Source organism: Dermochelys coriacea, chromosome 3, assembly GCF_009764565.3.
Source record: "Dermochelys coriacea isolate rDerCor1 chromosome 3, rDerCor1.pri.v4, whole genome shotgun sequence".
Lineage (NCBI taxonomy): Eukaryota > Metazoa > Chordata > Testudines > Dermochelyidae > Dermochelys > Dermochelys coriacea.
Genome location: NC_050070.1, coordinates 2025211 through 2045336, shown reverse-complemented (window position 1 = coordinate 2045336; position 20126 = coordinate 2025211). Strand labels below are relative to the sequence as shown.

Genomic DNA, 20126 nt, shown 5'->3' with positions numbered 1-20126 from the left:
GTGGACAAAACCATTTAGGAAGGCACCAAAGCTGTTTCTCTTTACTACAGAGAGATCTAAAGGAGATGCTATATCTAAGCAGAGACTCTCCGGATGGATTTCAGTGCATTTATCTCTGCTACCGCCAACATGAACTACAACCCCCACCGAGGGTTAGAACACATTCTACCAGTTTGCTGTCCACATTGGTAGCCTTCCTTAATAATGTATCTGTTACAGCCATATGTAAAGCAGCCACTTGGGTATAAGCCCATACAGTAGAACCTCAGAGTTACAAACACCAGACTTACAAACTGACCAGTCAACCGCATACCTCATTTGGAACAGGAAGTACACAATCAGGCAGCAGCAGAGACCCCAAAAAAATGCAGCTACAGTGTAGTACTGTGTTACATGTAAACCACTAAAAAATATAAAGGGAAAGCAGCATTTTTCTTCTGCACAGTAAAGTTTCAAAGCTGTATTAAAGCGATGTTCAGCTGCAAACTTTTTAAAGAACAATCATAACATTTTGTTCAGAGTTACAAACATTTCAGAGTTACGAACAACCTCCATTCCCAAGGTGTTGTAACTGTGAGGCACTACTGTAACATTCATTCAATACTACACGATTGAGCAGGTCTCAACATCCGACACTTTATTAGGACACACGGTCTTATCACCGATCACAGACCCAACTCCGAAACCCCTCCTTTCCACAGAGGGGCACTGTTCTACAGCCACTTGAAGTGGAGCACCCACAGGGACATCACTTGAAGAAGAAGAAGAAGAAGAAGGTTACTCATATTGCGCAGTAACTTGAGGTTCTTTGAGATGTGCGCCGTTTGTGGCTGCTCCACTACCCACCCTTCTCCACTGTACTTTGGAGTTCTAGTAATGTCCTCTGTGGTAGAGAAGGAACTGAAGGGGGGTTAGCCGCAAAGCCCTAGTTAATCGTTGCTACAGGTGCGAGAGAGGGAGAGAGCATGTGCAGCACAACCAGGTACTGCTGTTGAAATTCTCCGACTAGAGGTGCAGGGGCGCACAATCACCTGAAGTGGAGCATCCACAGGAACACACATATCGAAGAACCTCAGTTACTGCACAAGATGAGTAACCTTCTCTTAAAGGACCTTGTGTTTCTTCAGTAAATCACCCCTCAGGCTGAAACATGGTGAATAAACTCTCAGCCAAAGACAGATGTCTGCAGTAATTTATTTCTTGCTTTTCATAGTACTGCAGATTTACACTAATGTACCTGAGATCAGACACTGGCCCACAGTGACTTGTGTCAGGGATACAGGACTTCTGATCTCCAGGCCTCTTTTGAAATCTGTACAGCGTTTGACAAATACAAACAAAGCAAGGTTTATGCTATTGATAGTTATTTCAGTCTTGTTATGTAAGGCATTTATAATGCATGGGGGACTGAAGATGAAATTAATTACTATCTTGTATTTGATTATATGCAAATACTAAAGAAGACAGATCCCTTGAAAATATCTGAAATAATTTCACTTGTGTAAGATAGGAAAAGCGTGAATTATACTCAGCTGATGAGATTCAATGGGATTTAACACGTTAGTCAAGAATTAAACTAGGAGAACGTAACCCTCCTCCAGGCCTGGATTCCCTGCCAGCTATAGTTGCAGACATGACGTTTGGGATGTTTTTGTGAGTCACAGGTGTGAGCTACAGTACCTAGCATCTATTTGGCCTATAGCATCTTCGTCTGCATTCAAAAAACAGTGCCCTGAGGAGAGCAAAAAGGGAAAAGAAGAATTGCTTCTGCAGATATTCAGTAGACAGTAGATAGATTTGAGTATAAAGCATGGGCTTCTCACAAAAAGTTTGACTATGCCCCAGTCCACCTTTCCCTACCCTTAGGAAAGTTCCATGTTGACACAATCTTCCCTGGCCAGGAAATACTGGATACCACTTAGAGCGATGACCAGATAGGGCATTCAAAAGCAACATAAGGTAACATATACTCCTTATCCTAAGGACTAAGCAGGCTGCTGTCTAACTTTCCCAGCCCCACTTAGCTTGAGAAGCAAGAGACAAGTATAGCAGCCAGACTCAGAAGTTGCTTGGAGCCCCAGCTCACCTTTGTGATTTTTAAAAATATTGTTTCGTTTCAGTCAGTGATTTCTGCCAACATCATATTACATATTTCACTTGTCATGTTGGGCACCATGGAAAAGGCCATTGTTAGAAGCACTTCTGATTTCTCAAAGTGATATTTATCAATTGGCTATAGTCAGAACAATGAAGAAAACGCCAGTTTCTTTGACTTCTCTATTAAAGATCCCCTTTGGTCAGAACCAATTTACACTACTCAAGCTTTTCAAGTTGTGCTTTCTATTACAGGTGTTTTTTTTTTCTCTTTCAAAACTCTATTTATATATTTTAAAACATGGGACAAGGGAAATATCACTTCCTGTAATAACTATTATCTGTTTACATAATGTTACTAGAAATACTATATACAGAGATATGACACCCCCGCACACCCCCCCCCGAAATGAGAAGGAACTTGCCCTTCTGCCCACATTCTCCTCAATATAAATACTAGCCTGGCCCATAAATTCACTTCAGCTTAACTGAGTTAAATAAAGTGAGCCTTGTTGCTCAATTCCAGTTTGTCCTATGTTCCTAAAACCTCTTGCTTCTGGGCTTCAGTTGGCCATCTGCAGGGGTCAGAAAGTGATGCCCCCACCCATGTATTCTGGGGAAGATTTTGGTCTTTCTCTGAAGCATTACGGCTAAAGTTGGAACACGGGATGGGATGGTCAGGGGTGAGGTGGCATGGAACATTCTCCCTCTCAGGTGCTTGTGTGGCTGGTTCTTGCTCACATGCTCAGGAACTAAATGATCACCATATGTGGGATCGGAAAAATTTTTTTCCCCAGACCAGATTGCCAGTAACTTTGGGGTTTTTTCTTTCCTCTGCAGCATGTGGGTGCAGGTCTCTTGTCAATAATATCTAGCTATAGCTCAATCATTTCCCTGCCATTGCAGGGATATTTGGCATTTGGGGCTCTTTGGTCTCTTCTATTCTCTCCTGGAGACACACAATAGTCTAGTCTCCTGTGGACTGTAATCTGATGGCCCCTTCTGGCTTTAAATTCTGTGACTAAACTCTGTGACTCTACTTGCTCCATCAGCATGCACTTCCTTTCTGTCACTGAGAGACTTAATGAGAAGTGTATTTCTTGGACCAGAATCTGTTCTCAGTTACAGCTGTGCCACCCCAGTGACTTTCATGAGTGTTGAGGTCTCTCGGCACCTCACATGATTAGGCTTTGAGAACTTCAGTAATTAACATCAAGTTTTCTTCCTCTTGGATCTCCATAAAACTGTTTCAGATTTTCCTTCAGAGCGGATCTTCTTGCTTGGAGTGAGTGCAGACCTGTATTCCACTCCAGTGTGCTGGCATCTTGTGCACTGCAAACTGGAGACTTTTTGCCACTGTAGTACCCTGTTGGGGCGGCACGCATGCTCTGTGTCTTCTCCTGGCTCCTCTCGAGGCTATATGAAGGTGGCACTTCCCTAAACCCCCTCATTTCCTTCTTACCGCCTGTGGCTTCGGTTGGAGCTCCCCATGTTGGAATCTCCTCATGATTTCTCTGCTGAGTCACACTCCGTGATTTGGTATTTCATAGTATAAATACTTTCTGGCAGTTAGCACCCATTGTTTGTTAGATTAGTTAGTTTATTTGTATATTTAGTGGTACAGTTAGTTTGTATAGTTCTGGAGCATACCCCAGGCTTTGGGCATTGCCTGTCCCTACCTGTGACCCCCACATATGCAACTTGTTGTGCCTTGGTGAGAACCACATCAAGGAATAGTGAAGTATCGTTCTGTTAAGAAAAGAATGCAGACCACAAGAGATCTTCATCTAAAGCAGCATTTTGTTGGAACAGGCTGTGAGACCTGCCTTGACACAAGGACCCTGTTCCAACCACTCAGTTAACTGGTATCCTCTACCTCTGTGGGAGTTGGGGACAGACCCCAGGACTTTCATCAGTCATGGAGGCAGGAAAGAGGTCCATCATTATTCCACAGATCCTTCGTAAGAGGACTCATAAAATGGACCGGAGTGCCAGAAATTGAGGAGGAATTTATTCTCCTCTTCATCAAGATAGCACCTCACTCTTTCAACAAGACTGGTACCCAGGACAGACCCGTGTCTGCCCAGTATCAGGATGGAAGAATCCCAGTGCTGTGCCAGCAACTCCAGAACCATCCATGGGACTGCTGTCAAGTCTGGTCTCTACGGAAACTCCAGCACCATCGCTGTCAGTGCCATTGACCTGGCAAGGTTATCTGGCAGCTTCAGACTTGCTTTGTCTAGCTGCCCTGGCATTCCTGCTAACTCAGAAAATCAGTGAAGAGACTGTGCCTCAGGCTATCTCAAGCCCTTCATTGTCTTCAGCTTTGGGGCAGAGATTGCTTTTAGCTCCAGTACCAATGAAGAGGCAGGCTCCACCCATTCTCTCACAGCACTGTCTATAAAACCAGCCTTGGTACCAGTGTCCTCAGTATCAGTAGCTACATCAGAGTGGGGTCTGAATCCTGACCCCTCAGCACCAATAGAGGATCTGTCCTCTGTATCAGACCCCATGCTAGACTGTCTACGATACCAACCAGAGTATCGATGTTACCTTTTCCATGTTGTACAGTGGACAAGTCAGGTTTTCCAGAGGCCCTACCGGTTGGGCACCCACCACACCAAGTGATTATTCAGACAGGTCTACTCACTCCAGGTCAGTGTCCTGCAACTCTTCTCGTTCCCCACATCAGCAAATGCAATCCCATACATCATCCAAACAGCCAGGGAGTAAGCACTGGTACTGAGAGTGGAGACATTTCCATAGTAGAGACAGACCTGCCTGGCCCACAATGTACTGGCCTTCTTGCTATACTCCAGGCTGATAATCCCAGCCTAGGGGTGCTTCTCATTCACACAGATCCAGTTCTCTGCATACTTTGGATGTAAGATCCCCTTACCTGGGGAATGGCCCAAGCCATGGACCAGCCTATTGTGGAAGTCCAGGACTACATTCTTCCTCCTGGGCTATTCTCTGTGGTTAACCTTTTGCCGGAGAACAAACCCGTACCACAGGTGACACCTTTGGCACCAGCAGCATGGTCAACACCCTCCCAGGACGACTTGGTGGCCCTGACTTTGGCTTCTCCAGTTCCAGAGGACTTCAAGTTCTACCAGGAACTGCTCAGGAGAATGGCTGCAGTTCTGGGCATTTAAGCTGAGCTGGTACAAGAGAATACTCACAAATTGGTAGACATCCTCCAGGATTCAGCCCTGGGAGGTGTTGCCCCCCTATCAATGATGCTGTAAGGGACCCAGGGTGTAGGTGGTCTTGCCTGTAGCAGTCACAGCTGAGCTGAGGTCTTCCTTCCAAAAATAGGAGTCTCTGAGGAGGAGTTGGAGGAATCACAAGGCCAAGTCCCATAACCTGAGTCAGACACGAGAGATCAGAGATAGTACCAGGTTAGAACCGAGAGGCAGGAGTTGGGGTCAGAGTCAGGCTGGGGTCAGAGACCAGAGATCAGATGCAATACTGGGTTAGAACCGAGAGGCAGGAATCGGGGTCAGAGTCAAGACGGGGTCAGAAACCAGAGATTAGCAGCAGAACCGGATTAGAACTGAGAAGCAGGAATCAGGGTCAGAGTCAGGCCGGGATCAGAGACCAGAGGCAGTACTGGGTCAGAACCAAGAAGCGGGAGTTGGGATCAGAGTCAGGCCACGGTCAGACACCAGAGGCAGTAGTGGGTTAGAACTGAGGAGAGGCAGGAGTTGGGGTCAGAGTGAGGCTGCCATTGGAGACCAGAGACCAGAGGCAGTATTGGGCTAGAATCAGGAGTCAGGGTCGAAGTCGGGCTGGCATCAGAAACCAGAGATCAGGAGACAAGGCAAAGTCTGGTGTTGCAGCAGGACAAAGTCTGTGTACTTACTTAGACACCTTCCTGGGGCAACCAGTGAGATTAAATTGGGGCTCTTGGCCAATCAGAGGGCCACAAGGACTGTCACTCTAGGTCTCATGAGCAGTACTTCCTGCAGCCCCTAGTCCCCACTGGTTGTGCCTCTGTAGGCCTGGGTTCTAGTCCCTAGGTCCTCACATATGCCCTCTTATCGACAGCTAAATCTTTGTTGCACACGTCAGCATCACTAGCACCAATAGCCAAGCAAACAGAAAAACAATATTATGTCCCTTCCCAGAAGCTGGAGTGTATCAATTTCACACCAAAACCAAACTCATTAATTGTCATTAATGCGAGGACACCATAAGGAAGATTTAATTCTACCCCAAAAGAAAAAGAACCTGAAAGACTGGACGCATTGGGAAGAAAATGTGTGCTACTGCTTCACTCCAGGAGAGAATAACAACCAGCAAGCTCTTTCAGTGGGAGGTGATGTCTAAATTCATGGACAAATTGCCAGACAACTCCAGAGAGAAGTTCAAAGCTTTCTTGACAAAGCGCTTGCTTGTGGCAAAGATCTCACTAAAATCTACTCTCAACATAATGTTTCAGAGTAGCAGCCGTGTTAGTCTGTATTCGCAAAAAGAAAAGGAGTACTTGTGGCACCTTAGAGACTAACAAATTTATTAGAGCATAAGCTTTCGTGAGCTACAGCTCACTTTGAGCTGTAGCTCACGAAAGCTTATGCTCAACATAATGTGTGATTCTTCCAGAGCAATGACCACTGCCATCATCAAGAGGAGGGCATCTTGGTTATTTAATTCCGGGATAGCACCAGATATCCAGCAAACCACTGAAATTCTGTCTTTTGATGGACAGTTTGTATTTCCTGACAAGTCAGATGAGGTGTTTCTCTTTTAAAGATTCATGAGTGACTCTCCACTACCTGGGGGTTTATCTTCCAGCCTCCAAGAAGCATTAGTACAAGCCCCTGCAGAAATATTTAGATTATTTTCATGGACAGCCCTTCTGTCCTCCCAGATGATACTATGCCTCTTGGAGTAGAGAGAGGCTTCAGAAAAGATCATCTATCATTACCACTAACCTACCATGCTCTCAGCTTCCTGTAGGGACACAACTCTTTGGACTTGTTTTTCGAGGACAGCATAGCAACCAACAATGATCTACACATCCCTTCTAAGTGTGGAGACAGATTATCCCACTTCCTCAGCCCATGGGAACAAATATCTTTAGACAAGTGGGTCCTAAGTACTATGGGTCTGGGATATTCAGTCCCATTAATTTCCACCCCTCCTCCCTACCCTCCTTCTCTGTCCCTTTTCAGGGACCCATCTCATGAGTCTGTGCTCCTTCAGGAGGGTCAGGCTCTCCTCACCTTGGGGGAACAGAGTAAGTTCCCCCAATCTTTTTCCTGATCCCCAAACACAAGAGTGGAACTGAGACTGTTCTGGATCCCTGGGCTCTCAACAAGTTCATCAAGCAAGTGAGATTGCGCCTGCTTACCCTGGCTTCAATCCTCCGTTCTCTAGATGGCAATGGTTGGTTGGCTGCCCTTGTTCTTTTAGACACATATTTCAGTATAACTGTGTTACCCAGCCTCAGAAAATTCCTCAGACTTGTCAACATCAGTACATGGTACTCCCCTTTGGCCTGTCATCACCAAATGTGTGATGGCCTTCTCTAGGAGGAACGGGATACATGTCTTCCCTTACCTTGATGGTTGGCTGGTCCAGGGGGTCTCTCACAGTCAGGTCCATTGCCATCCATTGACTATCATCCACCTGTTCGATCACCTTCATCTTATCCTAAACAGAGAAAAGTCTGCACGGATTCCTGCCCAGAGACTCGAGTTTGTTGGAGCACTACTGAGCGTGGTTAGGCTGGAACCACCTTAATGTAGGCTCAGGAAGGGCCATGAGGAGGTATAAGGCATGTGCACTGTCTCAATGGTTGGCAAAAAGTCTCCAGCTCGCAGCACACAAGGCAGTGCACACCTGAGCAGAATACACATCTGCACCCACATCTCGAAGAACAACTGTGATGCAACAGGTGAGTCACCATTTTCTTTCTGTCTGACCCATTCCCCAGCGTCCCGTTGTTTGGGTTATACAACTCTGAGTCTCTTTGACGGCTCAACAATGGCTGCACAGGTGCACAAGAGGTCTTTGTATATCATGCTACACGTGGCCAGGCATAGTCCTATAGGCAAGTGCAGGCACTACCCTCTGCCGGGGTGATTGTGAAAATGGGAGTCATTAAACCAGTTGGTAGAAGGAGCATACGCTCTGTCAGTTGAAAGGATGGTGCAGCTGCCACTACAGCATGAAAGAATTCCAGCTTAGTCAGTCTGAAGTATCCTGAGGGCTCCCACTCCAGCACAGCCCTCTTCCCAGTGTGAGTCTCACAAGCCAGTGTGGCTCTTAGCGAGCTCCCGCCTATAGAAAAACGCTTTCTAGTGACTTGTTTCCACGCGTGTTTGTCTGACATTTGTTTGTTTTTGAAGCAGAGGAAGTAGGTGAAGAAGAAGAGGAAAAGATGCAGAATGGCAAGGACAGAGGTAAAAGGATCTCAGCTGTAAAACGCTTTTCCCATTTATTTCTGTGTCTGAGATTAGAGTGTGTCTGCAAAGTCTCCACCTCAGTGTGCCAAGCACTGCAGAGCCATTCATGTAAAGGCTTTGGGTTTGGGCAGTTTATGGAGGCTCCTTGTTGCTGTTACACCTCCTCCAGTCACTCAGCTGGGCCCATCAGGCTTGTCTTTCTGTTCCTCTCGCTGCCCTGTTATATGTTTGCTCTCTCCATTTCTGCCATTGCTTGGGACACTAGTAATGTCCAGGTTTCCATTGTCTCTGTATTCAGATGTATTGAAATATTTTCTTTCAGCAAGTGGCCATGTACAAGTGTAAGTATGGCAGGAAAGGAGTTACTCTGAATGGTACAAGAGGAACAAGAATTAATGGTGTGAGGTTAGATATAGAAAATGGAGCCTGAATTATCAGGAAAGCTTCTGGAAATCGGGTATGCGAGGCTGTGGAATTGTCACTCAAGGGAAGCAGGAAAGCCTTGTGGGTTGAGGCATTTAAAACGTGTCTGGACACAGTGTTCAGCAATATTCTGCTGAGAACAATCCTGTGCAGGCGGCAAAATGGGGCCTCTTACAGTAGGTCTAATCCCATGATTCTAAGTGTAGCTAGAACTAATCCTCCCCAGGCAGCTCTTCCTCTGGCTTATAAGGATGTGGAAGTAATGTGGGGCTGTCACAGCATTGTTGTGCAGGTGGACCAATGATCCCTATCCAACAGGACTCAGGAGAAAGAAAACCCAGGCGAGCGGTGTGGGGTGTGGAATACCAGTCACTGGACACTGGGTTTGGGGGTTTCACCTATGCCTTCCTCAAATGACTGAACAGAAAACCCCTTATCCTGGTGTGGCCATGGGAGCTTGGGTGAAGGTATTTGCTACCACCTCTTCGCCAGGAAAGGAATTTACAGTAGTTGCACTGAGTCTTGATTGCATTGAGGTTCTTCAATTCAGGCTGTGCCCCTTAGTGTGACACTGATTTGCTTGTGGAGCTGTTTGCTCGCACTTTCCACGTTTAAATTAAGGATGGACAAAGAGATTTGGATTAAACAAGTATCAGTCCAAACATTCATGTCTCACCTGAGACAAATCTTTGCTGAGCTTTGACAACGTTAGATTTTTTATTCTTTATTGTTCCATACACCTCTTCACTTCCTGCTTCTGGCTGGGATGAAATTTCACACAAGAGACTGTTCTCACAAGATCTCCAGGCCAAATAGGTACTGAGAAGGTGTGACCCTTTCTCAGAGCACCCAGGATTGTGAGTCACCTTGTTACCTCCTTTCTCCAGTGTGAGGGAGTTTTTCTTGTGGTAGCTGGGTGTCAGCTTTTGTACAGCACCAGCCTTTCAACCATTCAAACACTGTCCTCAGGACTCTGTCAGGTCTATCTTGCTTTGCAGACTACTTTAGATGCACCCAAATCCCTGCACCTCTTTTGAAGAGCATTCCCCTGTAGCATCCAGCCCCTGTCACTGGACACTCACAGAAATTACCAAGTAAACTGCCTCCCAAAGAGAGATAGAGAGCTGGAAGGTTATGATTCAGGTTTCACACTTTATGTCAACACAGCACTGTAATCTATGTATAGTAAAAACAAATATATTTATCAACTGTGATACAGGAGGGCAAGGAGCAGTGGTAGAGGGGAAATATATAAGCCCTAGGCTAATTAAGGCGTGGTTCCCTGTAGACTAGGGAGGGTTGCTACAGGTTAAGTGGAGCACCTGCAATCAATTAAGCCCTGTCAGGAACCTAAGAAAACCCCCTGCTTCAGGCAGTCAGGGGAGGAGGAAGAAGGAGAGAGGACTAGAGCTTGGAGATGTGTTGTAAGATTTGAAATACCAGAGAACTGAAGTAAGGGAGACCCTGCCCCAACAGGCGAGGGAGACTCCCTCCCACAGTGTCTAAGGACTGAAGGTTCCCCACCCAAGGGGGAAGAGGGTAAGAACCCGCAGGGGTTGAGAGGGGCTGGGACTCAGATTGAGGAGCAAACCCAGACCCCTCCCGCACTTCCCTCCTCTATCACCTTCCCGGGCCACTAGCAGGGACCTCAGTGGCTCAAGAGCAGGGGGAAGAGGTGGTGTCTTAACCCCCCTGCCAAGAAAAGCGCAGGATCCACCATACTAACATCGGCCATCTTACCACACAACAAAGAACAGAGAGTCACAGATTCAAGTTAGTATTGAGTAAGAATAATGGAAACAAAAATGGTTACAAACACAACAGAAGTTGCAATGGGGGAGGTTTAGATTGGATATTAGGAAAAACTTTTTCACTAAGAGGGTGGTGAAACACTGGAATGCGTTACCTAGGGAGGTGGTAGAATCTCCTTCCTTAGAGGTTTTTAAGGTCAGGCTTGACAAAGCCCTGGCTGGGATGATTTAACTGGGACTTGGTCCTGCTTTGAGCAGGGGGTTGGACTAGATGACCTTCTGGGGTCCCTTCCAACCCTGATATTCTATGATTCTATGAAGTGTAACACTCATTCTAGAGACTAAGGGCTTGTCTACCCTTAAAACTCTGCACCAGCATTGCTGCACTGCTGTAGCACTTTAGTGTAGACGCTACCTATGCCAATAGGAAGAGTTCTCCCATGGGCCTAGGTAGTCCACCTCCCTGAGAGGCAGTAGCTAGATCGACGGAAGAACTCTGCACAGGGTCTTAGGATGACTTAATTGCACTAATCAGAGGTGTGGATTTTTCACATAGATTCATAGATACTAAGGTCAGAAGGGACCATTCTGATCATCTAGTCCGACCTCCTGCACAGCGCAGGCCACAGAACGTCACCCACCCACTCCTATGAAAAACCTCACCCATGTCTGAGCTATTGAAGTCCTTAAATCATGGTTCAAAACTTCAAGGAGCAGAGAAGCCTCCCTCCAGTCAACCATGCCCCATGCTACAGAGGAAGGCAAAAAAACCTCCAGGGCCTCTCCAATCTGCCCTGGAGGAAAATTCCTTCCCGACCCCAAATATGGCAATCAGCTAAACCCTGAGCACATGGGCAAGATTCACCAGCCAGATACCCAGGAAAGAATTTTCTATAGTAAATCAGATCCCATCCATCTAATATCCCATCTCAGGGGATTTGGCCTATTTACCCTGAATATTTAAAGATCAATTACTTACCAAAATCCCATTATCCCATCATACCATCTCCTCCATAAACTTATCGAGTAGAATCTTAAAACCAGATAGATCTTTTGCCCCCACTGCTTCCCTTGGAAGGTTATTCCAAAACTTCACTCCTCTGATGGTTAAAAACCTTCGTCTGATTTCAAGTCTAAACTTCCTGGTGGCCAGTTTATACCCATTAGTTCTTCTGTCCACATTGGTGCTGAGCTTAAATAATTCCTCTCCCTCTCCTATATTTATCCCTCTGATATATTTATAGAGAGCAATCATATCTCCCCTCCACCTTCTTTTAGTTAGGCTAAACAAGCCAAGCACCTTAAGTCTCCTTTCATAAGACAAGTTTTCCATTCCTCGGATCATCCTAGTAGCCCTTCGCTGTACCTGCTCCAGTTTGAATTCATCCTTTTTAAACATGGGAGACCAGAACTGCACACAGTATTCTAGGTGAGGTCTCACCAGTGCCTTGTATAACGGTACTAAAACCTCCTTATCCCTACTGGAAATGCCTCTCCTGATGCATCCCAAAACCGCATTAGCTTTTTTCACAGCCATATCACATTGGCAGCTCATAATCATCCTACGATCAACCAATACTCCAAGGTCCTTCTCCTCTTCCGTTACTTCTAATTGATGCGTCCCCAACTTATAACTAAAATTCTTGTTATTAATCCCTAAATGCATAACCTTACACTTCTCACTATTAAATTTCATCTTATTACTATTACTCCAGTTTACAAGGTCATCCAGATCCTCCTGTATAATATCCCGATCCTTCTCCGAATTGGCAATACCTCCCAGCTTTGTATCATCTGCAAACTTTACTATAGAAAATTCTTTCCTGGGTATCTGGCTGGTGAATCTTGCCCATGTGCTCAGGGTTTAGCTGATTGCCATATTTGGGGTCGGGAAGGAATTTTCCTCCAGGGCAGATTGGAGAGGCCCTGGAGGTTTTTTTGCCTTCCTCTGTAGCATGGGGCATGGTTGACTGGAGGGAGGCTTCTCTGCTCCTTGAAGTTTTGAACCATGATTTAAGGACTTCAATAGCTCAGACATGGGTGAGGTTTTTCATAGGAGTGGGTGGGTGAGATTCTGTGGCCTGCGCTGTGCAGGAGGTCGGACTAGATGATCAGAATGGTCCCTTCTGACCTTAGTATCTATGAATCTATGAATCTAAACTTTATTAGCACACTCCCACTTTTTGTGCCAAGGTCAGTAATAAAAAGATTAAATAAGATTGGTCCCAAAACCGATCCCTGAGGAACTCCACTGGTAACCTCCCTCCAACCTGACAGTTCGCCTTTCAGTAGGACCCGTTGCAGTCTCCCCTTTAACCAATTCCTTATCCACCTTCTGATGTTCATATTGATCCCCATCTTCTCCAATTTAACTAATAATTCCCATGTGGCACGGTATCAAATGCCTTACTGAAATCTAGGTAAATTAGATCCACTGCATTTCCTTTATCTAAAAAATCTGTTACTTTTTCAAAAAAGGAGATTAGATTGGTTTGGCACGATCTACCTTTTGTAAAACCATGTTGTATTTTGTCCCATTTACCATTGACTTCAATGTCCTTAACTAATTTCTCCTTCAAAATTTTTTCCAGGACCTTGCATACTACAGATGTCAAACTAACTGGCCTGTAGTTACCCGGATCACTTTTTTTTCCTTTCTTAAAAATAGGAACTATATTAGCAATTCTCCAATCATTTGGTACTATTCCTGAGTTTACAGATTCATTAAAAATTCTTGCTAATGGGCTTGCAATTTCAGGTGCCAACTCCTTTAATATTCTTGGATGAAGATTATCTGGGCCCCCTGATTTAGTCCCATTAAGCTCTTTCAGTTTCGCTTCTACCTCTGATATGGTAATATCTACCTCTATATCCTCCTTCCCATTTGTCATGCTACCATTATCCCCAAGATCCTCTTTAGCCTTATTAAAGACTGAGGCAAAGTATTTGTTTAGATATTGGGCCATGCCTAGATTATCTTTAACCTCCACTCCAACCTCAGTGTTAAGCGGCCCCACTTCTTCTTTCTTAGTTTTCTTCTTATTTATATGACTATAGAACCTTTTACTATTGGTTTTAATTCCCTTTGCAAGGTCCAACTCTACTCGACTTTTAGCCTCTCTCACTTTATCCCTACATCTTCTGACCTCAATTAGGTAGATTTCCTTGCTGATCCCTCCCATCTTCCACTCCCTGTATGCTTTCTGCTTCTTCATAATCACCTCTCTAAGATGCTTGCTCATCCAGCTTGGTCTACAACTCCTTCCTATGAATTTTTTCCCCTTTCTTGGGATACAGGCTTCCGATAGCTTCTGCAGTTTTGATTTAAAGTAATCCCAGGCCTCCTCTACCTTTAGATCCATAAATTCTTCAGTCCAATCCACTTCCCTAACTAATAGCCCTTTTGAAATCAAAAACCCTAGTTGCAGATTTATTTTTGTTAATCCTTCCATTTAGTTTGAACTGAATTAGCTCATGATCACTTGAGCCAAGATTGTCCCCTACAACCATTTCTTCTATGAGGTCCTCGCTACTCACCAAAATTAAATCTAAAATGGCATCCCCTCTAGTCGGTTCAGCAACTACTTGATGAAGGAATCCATCAGCTATCACATCTAGGAAAATCTGAGCCCTATTATTATTACTAGCACTGGTCCTCCAGTCTATATCTGGGAAGTTAAAGTCTCCCATGATCACGCAGTTTCCATTAGTATTTACTTGATTAAATACATTAAAAAGGGCTCTATCCATATCCAAATTAGATCCCGGAGGTCTATAGCACACCCCAAGCACTATCGTAGGAGAGGCTTTACTAGTTTTCTTCCCCAATGTAATTTTTGCCCAGACGGACTCTGTCTTATCCATTGCATCGCTTCTTATTTCTTTACATTCTACCTCATCATTGATATACAATGCTACTCCACCCCCTTTACCTTTGTTTCTGTCTTTCCTAAACAGCACATACCCTTCAATACCTGTAGTCCAGTCATGACTACTATTCCACCATGTTTCTGTTATCCCTATAATATCTGGTTTCACTTCCTGCACCAGTAGCTCTAGTTCCTCCATTTTGTTACCTAGACTCCTCGCATTGGTGTACAAACATCTTAATTTTTGCTGTTTGGCCTCGCTCACATTTTGTACCCTATTAGGCACAGTCATTCTACATCCAGTATAACCTATTAGACTAGTATCCACACCGCCCTCACTCCTTATATACATTCTCCTACCCATGGCTATATCCTTTCTTACTTCATCTTCTTCCCTCTCAATGCTAAAATCTGGCGTGGAGATTTTCTGGACATCTCCCATCCATCTCCCCCCAATTCCTAGTTTAAAGCTCTCTTTATCAGTTGTGCCAGCCTCGATCCTAGAAGTCTATTTCCTTCCCTACTCAGATGAAGTCCATCCCAAGAGAACTGACCTCTGTCCGTGAATGCCTCCCAGTGGCCATACATCCCAAAGCCCTCCTTATAGCACCACTGCCTAAGCCATCTGTTGACAGTCATAATCTTGTCAGACCTTTGTTGCCCTTCTCTAGGAACAGGAAGGATCCCGCTAAAGATCACCTGAGCCTCAATTTCCTTAAGTGTCTTCCCCAGCCTAGCATAGTCTTCCTTGATACTTTCCAGCGAGAATCTGGCTGTATCATTTGTTCCCACATCACATCCCTGACCAACTTAGTTAAACAGACCTAATTTGGTAGTGTAGACCAAGTCTAAGACTTAACAGACCACAACCCTTGTCTAATGCAATTTCTCACCCTCAAAGTCTCTCTGCAGAGTTTACTGGTTTTCATTGAATCCAGGATCCATTCCTTCCTGAACCATCCTCCTCTGCCAAGGGTGTGCTCAGTGAAATGGATAACCGTGTCCTTTTGCTTCTCCGTATATTTCCCAAAGGCCATTCTCCTTGTTCCCAGAGTCAGGGTAACTGCCTGGGGTTCATACTCTGGGATGCTCACATGTTGAGTTTGCATCCCTCATTAACCTGTTTTTCCTGTTGACTTACATTGAAATGGGGCTTCCTTTGTGTCGTCTTTACAATGCTTCATTTACCTCCAAGACAGGAATAGCTGAAGAGACATGCTTTTGTCTGGCAGATGACCTGTTTATCCACTCTGCCTTGTTACAGACTTGAAAGCATAATTTTTATACACACGCACAGAAGATTCCTTGGATAGTGTCAGTATATACATTTCACAGTGATATTATAAGCAGTGTGGTGTTGGCTTTTGTTTGATACCTCACAAGACACTTGGGTAAATACTATGAAAGCAGTGTGTCAGGTGTAGTGAGTTTGTCAGGCCTGATAGGAGTTGTTGTTACAGAATAGTGAACCCTTTGCCAGTTGGTATTGTGGGGGTTTTAGGGTTACAGGAGCAAGCCAGATGTTTGGGGCTTCTCTGACTCCTCTGAAGTTTACCCATCACTAGTTGAAATGATAGGCTTGTTTGGGCTTTTGGGTTTTCTTTTACTAGCAATAACACATCTGACTTCAGTGAAATCAACAGTTTTTGAAGGTAATATCATGTTGGCTTTAAATCATACAAGGCTCTTATCCCTGGAATCTTTTTCCTTAATTAGATATTTTGGATGCTTAGCAGATGTTCACTCTCTTTTTTCCAAATGTGTAATGTACCTTGCATGGAAAATAGGGGGAAGAGAGGGAGTTTGAAGATTCTTATGAGTCATCACTGAACAGTAAGAAGTAGTTGTTTGAGACCACCAGCAGTAATCTGTTTCATTTACCCTACATTCTCTAATCTTTTTTTAATCTGTGCATGTATTTCTAGCATGCCAGTTACTGTAGTATCTTCTAGGTACCATTTCTGCCTATGCCTTCTGTACACAATGAACCCTTGGCTAATGTTTGAATTGACATTGCCAATACATAATTCCCAGTCCTTCCCGACTTGCTGGGCTACCATTAGAGAGACAAGGTCAATGAGATAATATCTTTTATTGGACCAACTTTTGTTGGTGAGAGAGACAAGTTTCGAGCCACACAGAGCTCTTCTTCTGGTCTGGGGAAGGAACTCCCCGCATCACAGCAAAATGCAAGGTGGAACAGATTGTTTAACATAAGCCGTTAGCATCTATTGTAAGAAACCATTCAAGGTAGAGTCATAGGAGAAAAAGAGAGGGTTGGTGGGTTACAGATTGTTGTAATAGGCCATATATCTAGTGTCTCTGTTCTGTCCATGATTTTTAGTGTCTAGCGGAGTAATGAATGTAAGCTCCCAGGCTTGTCTTTTGAGAGTGTTGTACAGGTTTTCTTTGAGGATGAGGCCTGAGAGGTCAGGTATAGAGTGATCGCTTTGTGAAAAGGGTTCGCCCACAGGGGATAGGGTGTTTTTGTCTTTTATCATTTTCCCGTGTGAGTTCACTTGAGAGCAGAGTGATTGTCTGGTTTCACCCACATAGTTCTTATTGAGGGATTTAGTGCACTGGATGAGGTATACCACATGTTGTGATAGGCAAGTGTAGGACCCATGGATTTTGAAAAGTATGCAGTGTGAGGTGATGATCATTGTAGAACTGGAGATATGTCTGCAGGTTTTGCATCTGTTGTTCTGACAGGGTCTGGTGTCACTTTGAATTGGTGTCCTTGTCGGTGGGGAGCTTGTTTCTGATGATGAGCTTGGAGGGGTTGGGGGTTGTTTAAAGGCCAGAAGTGGGGGTTCAGGAAAGTTTTCTTTCAGAATGGGGTCCCCGTCACATATGGGTTGTAGTTGTTTGATGATACTGCGTCTTGGCTCCAGTGTGGGGTGGCAGATGACCACCAGTAGTGAGGTCAGAGGGGCTTCAGGGGGTTGTCCACTGTCTTGCAAATATTTGAGGCAGGCAGCTATGCTGTCATTGTGAGGGACATTGGTGTATTGGGAAGTGACATCCATGGTGGTGAGGATGGTGTTCTGAGGGAGGCTGTTAATTTTGCAGAGTTTGTGGAGGAAGTCGGTTGTGTCTTGGAGGTAGTTGGCCCTTTGTGTGGTGAGTAGTTTGAGGATGGTTTCTTTGAGTCCTGATATTCCTTCAGTCAGAGTGCCATGGTCAGATACAATGGGTCTGCCAGGGTTCCCTGGCTTGTGTATGTTGAGAGCATGTCGAAGGTCTCTGGGTGAGTTTGTGGGGGATGTGTTTGTAGAGTTTCTCTTGGAGTTGTTTGGGGGAAGGATTTGATGATATCCATAAGTTCCTTGGTAAATTTTGTGGTGTCGGGTCTTCTCTAAATTCTTCATAGTAGGCGGTATTGGAGAGCTGTGGGTTGGCCTTGTTAATGTAGTCATCACTATTGATAACTACAGTGGAACCCCCTTTTTCTGCTGCTTTGATCACTGTCCAGTGGTTAGATTTCAGGGACGGCACGGCTGTCCTCTCCGCAATGGAGAGATTATGGTGGATGTGATGTTTGTTAAGGATTTCGCAGTCAAAGGAAACCTGCACAACACTTTCAAAAGATGAGCCTGGCATCTTAAATTTATTACTCTGCTAGATACTAAAAATCATGGACTGAACGGAGACACTGGATATATGGCTTATTACAACCATCTGTAGCTCTCTGACCCCCTTTTTCTCCTATGACTGCAGAGGTGTTAATGGGCCATGCCTGTTCCTGCCCAGCTGAACCTGCTTACCCTCAATTCCCTGTTTCCTGGCTCTTCCTGCAGGTGCAGTTAATAGGTCTACCTGGCCACCTTAGCCCCTTCCAATCCTGTGTGAGGTGAACACCGCATCACAGTGTACATGCACCCAGGCATGAGAGTTTGGCCAGCAGTATTTGATGAGCACATGCCTGCGCCCTAGATGTCCTGGTGATAGTTAGTCTTTAGTACAGTTAGTTAGTACTGTTAGTCTTTTTGGCTACTGGCACAAAAAAACCCAAACATTTTAAAATCAGATATTTAGTTTTTAAGCCAGGACCACCTCCACCCCTATCCTCCACAGAAGGTCTCTAATACGATGTCAGAAGCAAAATCCTTAGGGTTCAAAACCTGAAGCTTCAATGATGTTTAAAGACAGGCATTCCCAATGCTTGTTTTGTCTTGGGGAGGGACATGTCCCTGAGCCAGTGGTCCATATGTTGCTCCTACTGAAAACAAACTCCTAAAGCTAGAGAAGTCTACCTAAAATTGTTCCTCCTCAGATTCCAAAAGGAAAGATGCAGCTAAACATCAGTCCTCCCATAGTTTCTCTCCAGGGGCACCCAGAGAGCTGAGATTCCACCCCAGGCTCTTGGGCTCCATAAAGCAGTGCCATTGGTTCTTCGTGTGTCTTTCTCCATTTGATTGAAGAGCCCTGTAATACCTTATATTTTCTCCCAGTGAAGGTCCATATACACTTGTCATCAAGTCACTTCACAGTCTCCTTTTTCAGAAGCTAATTAGATTGAGCTCTTTTAAGTCTCTCACTGTAAGGCATTTTCTCCATCCCTCAGATCATTTTTGTGGCTCTTCTCTGCACTCTCCTATTTTTCAACCTCTTTTTTAAAATGTGGGCACCAGAACTGGATGGAGTATTCCAGCATCGGTCTCACTAATGCCATAAAGAGAGGGGAAATCACCTCACTGCTGCTACGGTACACTACTCCCCTGAGGATTGCATTAGCGCTGTTTTTTATAGCATCACACCGGAGCTCATCTTGTATTGCTTGTCAACTGTGGCTCCAAAATCCTTTTCAGAGTCATTGCTTTCCAGGGCATAATCTCTAATTCTGTAAGCATGGCCTGCATTCGTGCCAACAAAGAGAAGGTTGAGAGTGTTGCAATAGGGGGCTCAGAGGACCAGCCATCCTAGTGGTTAGCATACCCAACATCTGGCCCTAGCCCCTAGGTCAGGTTGGTGGTGATACCTGTTCCTGACTATAAGGAGAGAATCTTTGGCTTTCCACCTGCATCTGGGCCTCAGCCCTTAGGGGGGCGTGTAGGGGAACCCAGGCCCTCCCTCTCCCATGGGCCCCAGCGGGAAGCAACACCAAAGGGTCCTCCCTGCAGTAAATCCAAGTCCGTTTCCTTGAGCTACCTCCCATCAATAGGTTCCTTCAGTTTGGGGCAGGCCCCTGTAGTCCTAACAGTCAATCTCAAAAACAACAAAAATCCAAAGGAGCAGGGCCCTGTAGGTTCTCAAAGGGGTTGGTTAGAGAGGGCTCTGCCTGTGGGCCTCACCTCTCTATAGTCCCCGCTCAGGCACAACCTTTGTTGTGAACGATTCATCTCTCCTGTAGCCTGTCCAACACCCTCTGCTGAGCCCCTTGTAACCAGCTCCTTCAATCTGAACGTGGTCGGCAGGCTGGGAGGGGTGGGGCTACCTGGGCCCACTATTGTCTTTTAACCCCCTTGGGCCCAGAATGAGGTTTGTATCCCCCATCACAGGTGACTTGATTACAACCTGTAAGTATCTCCATGGGGAACAGATATTTATTAATGGGCTTTTCAGTCTAGCGGAGG

The 20126-nt window shown here is 45.2% G+C and overlaps 1 protein-coding gene across 9 annotated transcripts in view; it reads left to right on the top strand.

Annotated features, from left to right (window-relative positions):
- The window catches only part of DTNB (dystrobrevin beta), a 412789-nt gene that overhangs the window by 379187 nt on the left and 13476 nt on the right, over positions 1–20126 (top strand). For 3 of the 9 annotated variants that reach the window (XM_043509975.1, XM_038394844.2, XM_043509977.1), the window contains one exon: positions 8454–8504. The exons of 2 other annotated variants lie outside the window; for them this stretch is intronic. In XM_043509975.1, coding sequence (XP_043365910.1) covers positions 8454–8504 — 51 coding nt within the window. Of the gene's footprint in view, positions 1–1451; positions 6527–8450; positions 8505–20126 lie in introns of those variants that run through there. 4 more of the 9 variants (XM_043509974.1, XM_043509981.1, XM_043509976.1 and 1 more) reach the window with 2 other exon arrangements.